Below are 14,080 nucleotides of genomic sequence, written 5' to 3'. Positions count from 1 at the left end.
TTCCACCAAAATTATGTATTTTCTTGATTGTTTTATGTATCACGCACCAGAATTATTTTTTAAGAACATTTCATAACATGGAAAGTGTCCAAACGATTGTTTCAGATACCAGTTTGATATTTGGGTGGGTCATGTAAAAACACTAGCACGGCTGGGCAAGCCTGTAAGATGTTTGTTTTAACAGTGGAGCAGCCATCTGTATGACATGATTCTTCTTAAGACGTAAAAAACTTCAGTAATAGCTCATTTTAAAGAACAGTCAGCAGGCTTTTGAGGGGATGTTATTCAAGGGTATGGTTTTACTCCAGGCTTTCTGGTTTGTGTTGAGATGATTTATAGACTTTTAGAGCTGCAGGAGATTTTCAAGTTCCTCTTGTCTAGTTCGTTTTACAGACGAGAAAAGCGGGTGAAGGGGCTACTGGCCACTGCAGCTCGAACTGCTAGCGTGATCCCAGTCCAGTACACTTACCGCTCTGCTGTTATGGTGCTCTTTTCTTTGCTACTTCTTGTGCTAAGACAAATGTCAGCCTTTTTAAAATTGGCTATTTTTTTAATTTTAATTTTAGGGAACTTTTAGGTTTATAACGAATTGAGAGGGAGATTCAGAGATTTCCCGTATACCCCCTGTCTCCATACATTCCCCTTTTTTAGTTTAATTTTCAGAAGTTTCCTTCAGAATTTGCATTGTTGTTTTTTGTCTTCATTTAAATAGCGTCAGTGTATATTTTGCTTAAAAATTGAGCAGAACTAGGGACTCAAGGGCTGTGGCTGGAAGCCCAGGTGGATATGAGCTGTGTGGGGAAGGAGAGGAGTATCCCCCATGGTATACCCCACTCCATTGCATTTCAGCAACAGGGCATTTGGAAGGGGGGTTCCTGAGAGCCGGTCAGCTTAGCAGCTGCAGGTCGTGGAGAGGATGGGTGGTCTGTTCCTGTGCTCCAGGAGGGTGGCCATGGTGGCCCAGTAGGCACCTTCTTGGGTCGCATGTGCTCTCCCCTGATAAAGGGCCTCAGGCTTCCCTGGGAAGGAGAGAGTCCCGGCCACGAGGCCCACGCTGCTGTAGGGGCCTCCCTCGCTCTCAGGTGGCCAAAGGTCAACACCAGGCCGTGGTCACAGCTGCAGACCTCAAGGAGCAGGCACTGCCGTTCCGGGCCTGCTCATCCTCAGGGCCGCCCAGGACTAGTGCCATCGTCCTCGCCACCTCCCTGTCTCAGCGCTGCCGTGTTCTAGGGCCTCTGCTCCCGAGGGGGAGGCCCCAGGCAGCATAACAGTGCTTTCATGTAATTGGGTTTTGTTCACCGTTTGTTAATCCTCAGCGGAGGGTTGTCTTTTCCCATTGATTTTTAGAGAGAGCGGAAGGGAAGGGGAGAGACCGATAGAGAGAAACATCGATTACTTCCTGGATTCAGTCCAGGTGTTTGTTGCCGGCCGGACATAGCACTTAGTATTCTGTTTGTTCTTTCCGGGGCCATTTAATGTCATGGTTACATATCCAGGCTCTAGAGACAGACTGCCTGGAACCAAATTCTGGCATTAGTACTTACTGTCCGTATGACTTCGGCTCACTTCCGTGACTTCTCTGGGCTTTCGTTTTATATCTAATGTAAAGAAATCAGAATGCCCATTTCGTATGTTGTTACGGGGCTTAAGTGAGATCATGCATGTAAAGTGTAGACTAGTCCCAAAGTTGTATGTTCAGTGTAGCCGTGTACCATGGTGACAGCTGATGGGAGTATTAAAGGCAAAATCAGGGATGAAAAATAGATGATGAGAGAAGGGGTTCAGGACATCTTGAGATAAAGGGTGAATGTGATAAATTTACAAGCCTGAGCCAGGGGAATACCTTTGAAGTCAATGAGCAAAACTGAGGTCAAAGCCAGCAGGAATGAAGGTACAGTCTTATGGTCATCACACAAAAAGAGTTATCCTATGTAATAAATACATGGAATTGAATATAACTGAAGTAGTATAGCGTTGCAGTAATTAAAATTTGTTTTAACAGAAGTAGGGGAAAACAGGTTGAATTACACACTGCTCCTAGAAGTGTAAGTTGGTATTGTTTTTCAGAGTACCTATTGGCAAAATAAGTTAAAAGTCATTAAATAGGCAAACGTTAGATTACTCTCTGATTCTTTTAGTTCTTTACCCGATTGAAATTTACAACAGGAAGAACCTAAATGAGTCGAGACATAACCATACACTCTGTTACTGATATTGAGGTTGAAATTATTCAGTAGTTGACTGCTGAATCCACGCATATCTTTACACTCTTTTAATGACTGTTATGTTAGTTGAGCTCTGTAGAAAGGAATCTTCCTTATTCATGAGGGAATATCAACCCAGGCTTTACTGTAGGATATGGAGCTGGCGCTCTGCGTGAGTTCCTACACTGTGAGGTAATGCCTCCCTGGAGCGTGGAGAGAGCATGACTGCTGCTTTGTAATATTGCTATTGGCAAGCCCATTACTGCTGAATAATAATGCTGCAGTAATGCTGTTAGCTTCTTGATTTCTTCAGCTGAGTATAGAATTTAGAGTCATAACATTTAAGTTATCCTTTAAATAAGATTTACATATTGTGTTTATACAGCTAGTGAAAAACAAAAATCAATAACATGGCATTTCACTGACCAAATTGGCAAATATTTTATAGCTTTGTTGAGATATAATTGAAATATAGCAAACTGCACATTTCAGGTAATTTCTGACACTGCCACAGATTAAGGGCTCAGTCCCACAGACTGCCCAGGTTCGGTATCAGTCATAGGTCTCACATGGCCACCTGTTCTTCTGACCAACCCGCTATAAATCCCTGGGGTTCTTAACATCCCCCTCCCCTCAGGTTTGATAATTTGCTAGATTGGCTCACAGAACTCAGGAAGATTCTTGACTTACTATCAGTTGGTTTATTATTAAGGATATAAAATGAGCAGCCAGATGAAGAGATACTACAAAGAGCCAGATCTGGAGAAGTCAGGAGCATAGAAATGTCTGTTCCTGTGTTGTTGGGGTACACTGTCCTCCCAGCATGCGGATGTGTTAGAAAGGCAGGAACTTTCCAGACCCCATCATTCAGGGGTGTTCATGGAAGTTCCATCACATAGGCATGACTGATGAAATCATTGGCCTTTGTCACTTGCCTCCAGGCCCTATCACCTCTCCAGAGGCCAGGGGGTGGGGCTGAAGGTACCTTTGTTCCTATTTCGGTTTGGATATTATTATTAAAAAGTTTTTGCCACTTATCCCACTTATCTACAGTAACAGAGAACAGTGACCAGAAAAAAAAAAATCCAATACCAAAAAATTGGGGAAAAGGCACTTTCCTATGTTAATAGGGAAATGTGAAATTGGTACAAATTTTTTTGGAGTTGTACCAATTTGGAGTAATTTGTTAGTATCAAAAACCCTAAAATACATATTCTATGAACTAGCAATTCTGCTTCTAACTTAACAAAATGAGTTTTTGTGTGAACAAAGATTTAATTACAAAAATGTTCATCACTGTTTATAATTGCAAAAAATCAGAGACAAATTAGATGTCCAATGAAATGGAATTATTTAAGAAAACAATTCATATAATAAAATATTTTTAAAATTAGTACTAGAAGTATATTGTTTTGTAAGCAACAACAGGATCATATGGTACTTCTATGGTTTAACTTATTTTTTTCGAGTTAAAAAAATGAATAAAAATATTAACAGCATATCTTCAGAACAAAATATTAAAAGTTATTTCCTTGGGCTATGGAGATTTCTCTTATTCTTTTCTAGTGCATATGTTTGCTTTAAAACTTTTTAATTGACATTTCTTCCTGATTATAAAACTAACAAAAAGGCATAATTTAAATCCATAAAATAGGGTTGATATATTAGTTTAAGGCATATAAATTAAAGAAATAACAACTCATATATGTATTTTTTTTTTATTGATTAAGTTATTACATATGTGTCCTTATTCCCACATTACACCCCATCCCCCCACTCATGCCCTCACCCTCCTGTGGTCTGTGTCCACTGGTTAGGCCAGTGGTTGGCCAACTGTGGCTCACGAGCCACATGCGGCTCTTTGGCCCATGCGCAGAAGTCGGTATTTTGTGGAAGAGCCACACTCAAGGGGCCAAAGAGCCGCATGTGGCTCTCGAGCCGTGTTTTGCCAAGCCGCAGTTTGCTGACCACTGGGTTAGGCCTGTATGCTACAACTCATATATTTTAATGTCATCAAGGTAAAACCCCATGGAGCTTGGCCCCTGCCTACCCCCATTCCCAACTCCCTCTTCATTCTTTCATGGTAAGGAACTGCCTGAGGTTTCCTGGGACACACACTCTGCCCTCCCTGCTGTTGCTGGACACGGCCTTAAGCTTCCTGAGGAGGATGGAGCACCTTGTTGGCATCTGGAGAAAGGGATTGGTTGTGTTTTTTATGCCAATAACAAACTATGAGAAAGAGAATTTAAGAAAAAAAATTCTATTTACAATTGCATCAATGGGAATAAAACACCTTAGAATAAATTTAACTGAGGATGTAAAGGAACCCGTACTTGAAAACCATAATACATTGAAAAAAGAAATTGAAGAAGATACAGATAAATGGAAGAATATACTGTACTGATGAGTAGGAAGATTTAGCATGTTAAGATGTCTACTAGTATACTACCCAAAGCAAGCTACATATTTAGTGCAATCCCTCTCAAAATTCCAATGGCATTTTTCACAGAATTAGAACAGATAGTCCTAAAATTTATATGGAACCACAGAAACCCCTGAATATCAAAAGAAATCTTGAGAAAGAAGAAAAATATTGGAAATATCATGTTACCTGAGATTAAACTATACTATAAGGCTATACTAATCAAAGCAGCATGGTATTGGCATAAGAAGAGACATATAGATCGATGGAACTGAATAGACAACCCAGAAATAAACCAATGATTGTATGGTGTGTAATTTATGACAAAGGCGGCAAGAATATACAATAGTATAAAGATAGTCTCTTCAGTAAATGGTGCTGGGTAAACTGGACAGATACATGCAAAAGAATGAAAGTGGATCACTTTCTTACACCATATATAAGAATAAACTCAAAATGGATTAAAGACGTAAATATAAGACCCAAAGCCATAAAACTCTTAGAAGAAAACATAGGCAGTAAACTCTTTGATATTACTCCTAGTAATATTTTTTTTGGATTTGTCTCATTGCGCAAGGTAAGCAGAAGAAAAAATAAACAAATTGGTCTACATCAAACTAAAGAGTTTTTGCACAGCAAAACTATCAACAAAATAAAAGACAACCTAGTGAATAGGAGAAGATGTTTGCTAATGATACATCTGATAAGGGGTTGGTATCCAAAATATATAAGGAACTCACACAACTTAACATGGAAAAACCAAACAACCCGATTAAAAAGGCAGAGGACCTGAATAGACAGTTCTCCAAAGAGGACATAGAGATGCCAACAGGCATATCAGACATCACTAATCATCAGGGAAATGCAAATTAAACCACAATGAGATACTACCTCACAGCTGTCAGCTTTGCTGTCATCAGTAAATCGGCAAACAAGTGCTAATGAGGCTGTGGAAAAAAGGGAACCTTTGTGCACTGTTGATGGGGTTGTAAATTAATGCATCCAGTATGGAAAACAGTATGGACTTGGTCAAATAATTAAAGATAGAATATCCATATGACCCAACAATTCCACTTCTGGGTATTTATTTGAAGAAACCCCAAATACTAATTTGAAAAGACATTCATCCTTATATTCATTGCAGCATTATTTACAACTAGAGGCCCGGTGCACAAAATTTGTGCATGCAGGGGTGGTGGTGGTAGTGGTGGTGGTGGTGGTGTCGGTGTCCGTCAGCCTGGCTTGCGTCCTCTCGCAATCTGGGACCCCTTGGGGGATGGGATGTTGGGCCTAAACTGGCAGTCGGACATCCCTCTCGCAATCCAGGACACTGCATGACCAGTGACCATACTTTTCATATAGGTGAAAGGCATCTTGCTATTGTATGGGCAGCTACATTTTTTTGCCTTGATAATGAAAAGTAGTGCATAACATGATCCTTCTGAGGCAGTAGTGCCATTGCCCCCATCTTATGGGTGGAAAAACTAAAGCAGAGAGAAATTAAGTAATTGGCTTTGTCACACAGTTATAAGTCTCAGAATCAGGGCTGACCACAAAATGTGCAAGCCAGAGTCCATGCATGTAATCGCTGCATCATCCGGTTTTTTTCAGTGTTAGAGTAGCCTTGCCAGGTTTTAATTTTTAAATCTATGAGACTGTTCTCAATATATAGGGTAGGGTCCCTAGGCCTGGCTGGTGGTCAGGGCCATCTGTGGGGTGACCAGTGGCCCGATTGCCGCCGCTGGTCGCCTCCCTCTCGAGCATCTGCTCCCTGGTGGTCAGTGTGCTTCATAGCAACTGGTCATTCTGATTTGCATATTAGGGTTTTATTTTATAGGCTAGCCAACAACCTAAGTGTTCATCAGTAGACAATTGGATAAAAAAGATGCGGTACATATATAATGGAATATTTCTTGGTCAAAAAAAAGAATGAAATCTTACTTTTTGAGATAGCATGGATGGACCTAGAGAATATTATGTTAATTTAAATGAGACAGGAAAGACAAATACCATATGATTTCACTTTGTGGAATCTAAAAAATAAACAAAACAGAAATAAATACATAGATAGAGAGAACATTTTGATGGTTGCCAAAGGGGAGGTGGAGTGGGGGATGGGTGAAAAAGGGGAAGGAACTAAGATATACAAATTACCAGTTATAAAAATAGTCACAGGTACATAAAGTCCAGCATGGGGAATATAGTCAGTAATATTGTAATAACTACAGTGTCAGATGGGTACTAGACTTATCGGGGTGATGGCTTTGTAAATTATATAATGTCTAATTGCTGTGTTGTACACCTAAAACTATAGTTGTATGACAACTAGAATTGATAAATAAAAAATTATTAGGAAATAAATCAATATTGAGGTCTTGGATCAGAAGGTTAATAGCAGGAGAGGGGAGGGCTAGCATGAGGGAGTTAAGCGGTGTCTCTCAGAGAGCACATTCTTCAAAAGTGGTGATTTATCCATAATTTTGAAAGATAATGTGATTTGTGAGTTGTTATCTGACCCAGAGACATTAGAACAAATCTTGTGAAATATGGTTTGAAACATCTCCGAGACAAATGGTAGTCAAAGGAAAGTGCTTTTTTTAATGCATCTACAACCCCACCACCTGATAACATAGCCCAAGCCCTATCCTTTTGCTGTCACAACCTATCCATGACCTGGCTTGAACTATGATGAACTTAAGGATGAAGGGGCATATTCTAGACTGAATGTGGTAACTACTTGTTTGTGGGTAAATCAAAGATGGTTGCCAGGAGTCTAGTTTGGGCAACTGAGCAGATAGATGGTGGTATCATGATGAGCTAACCAAGACAGGTGACAGTGTCAGTTGGGGGAAGAAGATCTTGTCACTTTTTGACATGTTCATGAGCTAGAGTTGTCTGTGAAGAGGAGAGCACCAGTAGGCCGTTGGATATCGGAGATGATACCTCAGCTTTAGAGTGACCCGGCCTTCATTTTACCCTCTGTGTCTCAGTTGTTACATGGATTAGAGTGTTTGTGTCTCTTTTATGAGCTCATAAAATACTAAATTGCAGGGTGAAGACACTGCATATTCCTAATCTGATCTCCCATTGCACATCCACACATTGCTTATCCTTGTTCTGCCACAGCTTCCCTTCCGCATATACGTTTCACTGAAATCATTTTGTTGGATTATTTATTTATTTATTACTAGAGGCCCGGTGCACAGATTCGTGCACCGGTGGGGCCCCTTGGCCTGGCTTGCGCCCTCTCGCAATCTGGGATCCCTTGGGGGATGTCAGACTGTGGGTTTTGGCTCGATCCCCACAGGCCAGGCCGAGGGACCCCACAGGTGCATGAATCTGAGATTCATCAATCTGTTCGTGCTTCCATGCCTGTGCGTTGAGCGTCTGCGCCCTGGTGGTCAGTGTGCATCATAGCTACCGGTCAAATGGTCAAACGTTTGAAATTTTACAAGTTTGGATACAAAATAAGAAAGGATATGTGTTTTTGGTGTGGGAGGAATTTTTGCAGGTTTTTTCTCCTCACAGGAGATTATTTTTTATTGATTTCAGAGAGGAAGGGAAAGGGAGAGAGAGAGAGAAACATCAGTGATGAGAGAGAATCATTGATCGGCTGCCTCCTGCACACCCCTTACTGGGGATCGAACCTGCAACCCACGCATGTACCCTTGATTGAAATCAAACCTGGGACCTTTTAAGCTGCAGCCAGAGCTCTACCCACTGAGCCAAACCAGCCAGAGCTGGATCTTTTTCTTAAATAAAATATGTTTTTATTGATTTTTAGGGGAAGGGAAAGGAAAAGAGAGAGAAACATCGATGTGAGATGTTTCCTCCTGCATGCCCCCTACTGGGAACTGAGCACACAACCTGGGCATGTGCCCTGACTGGGAATTGAACCAGCAACATTTTAGTGCATGGATTGATGCTCAACCAACTGAGCCACGCTGGCCAGGGCTGTTGGATCTTTTTTAAACTAATAATTTTAGGAATATTGAAACATACATTATTTGCTTCTACATGGAGACTGCAGTTGCCTCTGCAAATATGAGGAAGATGCTTGCTGGACAGTGTTTCTCATTTCATTCCTACACCAGTGGAAATCATTGAGTTGATAATGCTATAACATGTTTCTATTTCCATTATTTGTAAGTGTAATAACCATGTTCATTCATTTTATTTATAGCTCCAAAAGGAATTCTTCATTTGTCTCCTGATGTTTATCAAGAGATGGAAGCCAGCCGCCACAAAGTAATCTCTGGCAATACCCTAGGCTATTTGTCACCCAAAGATATGAACCAACCCTCCAGCTCTTTCTTCAGTTTATCTCCCACCTCGAATAGTTCAGCCACAATTGCCAGGGAACTCCTTATGAATGGAACATCTCCTACGGCGGAAGCCATAGGGTTAAAAGGAAGTCCTCCTACTCCCCCTTGTTCTGCAGTACAACCTTCAAAACAGCTGGAATATTTAGCAAGGATTCAAGGCTTCCAGGTATGAATTAAAAGCACAAACAAAACCAAGAAAACAAAACAACTCATTAGCTCCAAATCCTTCATCTCTATCCATCAGAAAGCTCATCTTTTGCCTGCTAGTGTGACCCATATGCCACTTACATTGTAAATTACTAGGCACACAAATGGCAGGGAAAAGAGGGCCGTATGCACATGCCTCGTTGTCTTTTATTTTCATTCTTCCTAGTGATTCTTTTGCTGCCTGGCTCTCCTCCATTTTTCTTCTTCCTCTTCCTTCTTTTTCTTTTCTTTTTTTTTTTTTAACTCCCCCCCCCTCCCCCCAATTCTCTATTTTGCATTCTGGTTGGTCTTGATTGGGTGAGTACATAAGGCTCCACTTGTCTTCCACAAACAGAATTTCTGCCTTCATATCTTTGGCAGGAGTATTGAGCTCTAAGTTCTCCCTCCTTTTACAGTAAGGTTGAGTTTTTCTAATGATGCCTTTATACTCATTGAAGTTTTGAATTCTATTGCCAGTAATAATTCAGGTATATCATTAAGATACAACATTCTAGAGGTCTGTTATCTACGGGATTCATTAAACATGGTATTAGGACAATAATGAAATGCTTTCTAGTTGTCTGGGGCATAACACCACGTATTTGCTTTACTGGATCGTGTTTTGAACCAGGTGGGGTGGCACCTGCCTCAGACGGTACCATCAATTCAGTGTCACTGGGCGGTCTAAGTCCACTTAACTGGTTGTCTATATGAATTTGGGGATAGAAACATTATTTCCTATTTATGTTTTGTTCCCCTTTGAAAAAAACGCCCAACAGTCCTTTATGGATAGAATTTTTGAAATAATGGTTAACGCTAGGAAGAGGAAATGCCTGTGTTCTGATTTCGTAGTTGCCTTGAACATCCTGTGCTGACCTGTAACCGCTCACGTGACCGCTAATGGGACCGCCGAACTGCAGCGAGCTAGTGCGTGGGAGTCTCGCTCCCGCAGGTCCCCGTTTCCACCTCTTCCCCATCTTCGTCTTCTTCCTTCTGACCCCAAACTGTAACTGTCTTTAGAAACACTCTAGGAGATCTGTATTATGTAGAATGATCATGTATTCCTACAAATTTTACAAGTTTAGATACAAAACAAGAAAGAACATGCGCTGTTGGTGTGGGAGGGATTTTTGCATGTTTTCTTTTTTTCTCACAGGAAATGGATTCCTTCAAATTGATTGCCAGGTAGTCATTAGACTATTAATATGAAATTACAGAAAATGTCACCAATTATTGGTTCTTCATCTGAAATTTTAAGCGCTTAAAGTTAAAATTTTAGAACTTGGTTTTGTTTATTATAAGAATGAAAATAAATCACTGTTCAAAATAAAAAGACCTTGATTCATACCACATACTGGAAAACAGCGAAGTAATTTTTAGTTCTGTGTATAATCTGCGTAGACTGCCGTGAAAAGAAAGTCACTGCCTATTTACAAAGCTAGTCATTTAGAAATGTCTCCGAGTAACGCTGCATTTTTTTTTTTTTTTAGAAATGAAGCAAAATTTGCATTCAAGCTGTGAATTGATTTTTTGCTTAGAGGTGTGGTAGATGTAATTTTGCTGCTTCAGTTTTTTATTTGTATTTATTTGTTAATTCTTGGCAATGAAAACAGTAATAATTTGAATATATCTTTACCTTAGTCAGAATGTAGTCTGTTTTCCCCATTATTGGACTGGCTGCTTAGACCTTTTATTAAAGCTTACAGCAGAGGTAATATTCATTATTTATGGACAAGCTAAAAATTTCCAAATTTGTGTATTATGACTTTAACATACTAATGAGTATAAACAGGCTTCTTTGGTCGAATGAGGTGGGTGTTGACGTGAGATATTGTCTCTCTGGTGCATCGCAACCTGCCGCTGAGCAGTGGCCAGGATTGTGGGAAATGGCTTCGTGTCCTGAGAGGTGTATCCACATCTTCACGTCACAGTAGAAGGTTCTTTGTGGTTAAGAGTTTTAAAGCCTATTTCTTCATAGGTAACTTTCTCAGGTCTGTTTACCTGGTGGAAAACCACATAGATTGCTCCTGTTTCTTAAATGTTTCAATTGGGCTGTAGTTGAGAAATGAGAGGGCCAGGGTGTTAGGAATTACATGCTATTCTGTTTTTTTTTATTTCTGGAACTTAAAAACAATAAATCCTTTTACTGTGTTTCTAGGTTAGTATTTTTTATTTTGTTATTGTACGCTGACTAGATAATTATTGCTTATTGAATATTGTATAAACCCTTCCCTTGGCCTTCTTTGCCTATTGAAATTTGATGTGACAGTTAATATTGTATTACAAAGTAAAATTATATTAGTGTACTGAAAACTAAGTTGCTTTAACTTTTAATTTTTTTCATTATCCAGTCATTAATTAAAATTTATAAATTGCTAAAAGTTCATTTGCTCACCAGAATGTAGGTATTAAGCTCACATTCTTTTGCTTAAATCTATTAAGTAATTTAAATTATTTTGCAATTAAAGTTATCCTATCTAATAAAAGACAAAAAGGGTAATTGACTGTACCTTCGCTATGCTTCCCATTGGCTAATCAGGGTGATATGCAAATTAACCGCCAACAAAGATGGCGGTTAATTTGCATACGTAGGCTCCAAGCGGTGGAGCCAAGCAGCAAGGCCTCACGCCCCCGGGATCAGCGGAGCCTTGAGGCCTCACGCCCCTGGGATCAGCGGAGCCTTGAGGCCTCACGCCCCCGGGATCAGCGGAGCCTTGAGGCCTCACGCCCCTGGGATCAGCGGAGCCTTGAGGCCTCACGCCCCTGGGATCAGGGGAGCCGCGAGGCCTCCCGGCCCGGGATCAGCGGAGCAGCGAAGCCTGATGGCTGGGGGGGGGGGGGGGGCGGGGGGCTCTGGCCGGAGCCCAGCCAGAGCGAAGGCCTGGGTCCCGGGTGCCAGAGGAAAACTGGTACCAGAAGCCAAGGGATGGGAAGGCCTATTGCACGAATCCCTTCATGCAACAGGCCCCTAGTTATTAATAAAGCTGACTTCACAGAGCAGAATGTGACTGAACACTTGCACATTCTTGGTAATGCTTTTATTCTTGCTTGGGCTCACCTAAAGTTTTTAACCACATTTTAGAAGCAAGCTTTTGGACCTGTCATAAATAAGTATTTGTTTCTTTGCAGATTCATTGAGTGCATTTTAATTATCCTCTTTTAAAACTTGGATGTTTTCTTACTTTTCAGCAAAAAGTTTTATGTCATTAGTTCTGTGAACCTCAGACTTTATGCTTCAGTCCGTATGCTTCTATAACTTCCATGCATTTCATAAAAGCTCGCTTAAAATCATAGTCATCGTGTTTCAGGGCTTTATGTTGTGTAATTTGATACTCTTTCATTATAATGCCAAAATGTTTCAAAATCATGGGGCTTTTTAAAGAAAGTTATTATGGGAAAGACATTCTTGAAATGCTGTACATTTGAGCTGAATATTTGAATACTTTTTTGTTACATTTTAATTTATGCTATTCTAAGTTTTTTGATTTTTCCATACTAATTATATTAGAAATATCTTTGTATAATTAAATATAAGCAGGTGTTTTGCTTTTTTTCTTTAAATGAGTCATTAGAAAATGATTAGGTTCAAAATGAATTCCATTTGCCTCTCGGTATCCACAAAAGATTGGTTCCAGGCCCCTCGCATTATCAAAGCGTGAGCAGATGTTCAAGTCTCCTCCGTAGAATGGCACAGCATTTGCCCGTAACCTCCACACGTCCTCCCGTATATTTAAACTGTCTCTAGACTTGTAATACCTAATGCAATGTAAATGCTATATAAATAGTTGTTATATGGTGTTGTTTAGGGCAGTGGTTCTCAACCTTGGCTGCACATTAGAATCACCGGGGAATCCTTTTAAAATCCTGATTTCTGGGCCTCATCCTCCGGAAATTCTGTTTCTCTGTGACTAATGTTGTGGCCCCACCCCATAACAAAGAAACTGAATTTCCGGAGGGTGAGGCCCAGAAATCAGGATTTTAAAAAGATTCCCAGGTGATTCTAATGTGCAGCCAAGGTTGAGAACCACTGGTTTAGGGAATAATGACAAGAAAACAGCCTGTATGTGTTTAGTACAGATGCACCATCACAGACCTGACCACCTAGCTCATGTCAGCAACAACATAACCCTTTTTCTGAATATTTCTGACCAGCAGTTGGTTGAATCCGCAGACGTGGAACCGCGGATGTGGAGAGCTGGCTGTATTTTAACAAGTTATTCTTTCTAGGTGGGTTTGATTTCAGTTTGCTGTTCTGTGCTCCTCCTAGTTCCCATCATCCTTTGAGCAGTGTTGTTATTGAACCCTGCGGAGCAAAGTGGGATAAACTAGATTTGTTTTTCTCACATAAAGAATATAAAGAAGTTGGTGTCTCAGTTGAGCCCTAGTTTATTTTACATATTTAAGGAGTATTTTACAGAGAGGCTTTCCATCACGGTGAGTTTCAGATGCTTCGAGACATCTACTTGAAAACGCTCTTTTCAAACAGTACATTTCAACTGATATGTCTCCCTTCTTTTGAAGTTTAATATGACTGCAGCAGGCTTCTTTCATAGTTACTGGCCCTAAACCCCATAGTAGCTGTACTTCCACCAAAACCAGAGGAGTTACACAAATCAACTCATTTTGCTAAAATTTCCAGCTCTAAAGAGAAAAACATTGCACTTGGAGATGGAAGTCCTGATGCACATGAAAATATACTGTAATGAGTAACGGAAACCCTGGGAAGAGTGGAGCAGGCCTGAGCAAACAGTGCATTCTCACCGCATAAGCTACTCGGGACTAACTCCCACCCCAGATCAGTGCAGAACGTCGTGGAGGAACTCAGAAGGACAAAGACACACCCTGAGCCTTGGCCCCAGCGCATACATACGTAGTCAGACACGTGAGACATTTCAAAGAAAAGGTCATCTGCAAACCCAGAGAGCCGTTCCTGCCGCAGCGAC

At 40.6% G+C, this 14,080-nt stretch overlaps 1 protein-coding gene across 7 annotated transcripts in view; it reads left to right on the top strand.

Annotated features, from left to right (window-relative positions):
- STAU2 (staufen double-stranded RNA binding protein 2) overlaps window positions 1–14,080 on the top strand; it is a 226,977-nt gene that overhangs the window by 101,880 nt on the left and 111,017 nt on the right. For 6 of the 7 annotated variants that reach the window (XM_081111012.1, XM_081111015.1, XM_081111010.1 and 3 more), the window contains one exon: window positions 8,810–9,117. In XM_081111012.1, coding sequence (XP_080967138.1) covers window positions 8,810–9,117 — 308 coding nt within the window. Of the gene's footprint in view, window positions 1–8,809; window positions 9,135–14,080 lie in introns of those variants that run through there. The other variant, XM_081111013.1, reaches the window with a different exon arrangement.

Source organism: Myotis nattereri (genome assembly GCF_964212035.1).
Source record: "Myotis nattereri genome assembly, chromosome: 17".
Taxonomy (NCBI): Eukaryota; Metazoa; Chordata; class Mammalia; order Chiroptera; family Vespertilionidae; genus Myotis; species Myotis nattereri.
Note: the sequence above shows the minus strand (reverse complement) of the source record. Positions and strands in the feature narration are given on the sequence as shown.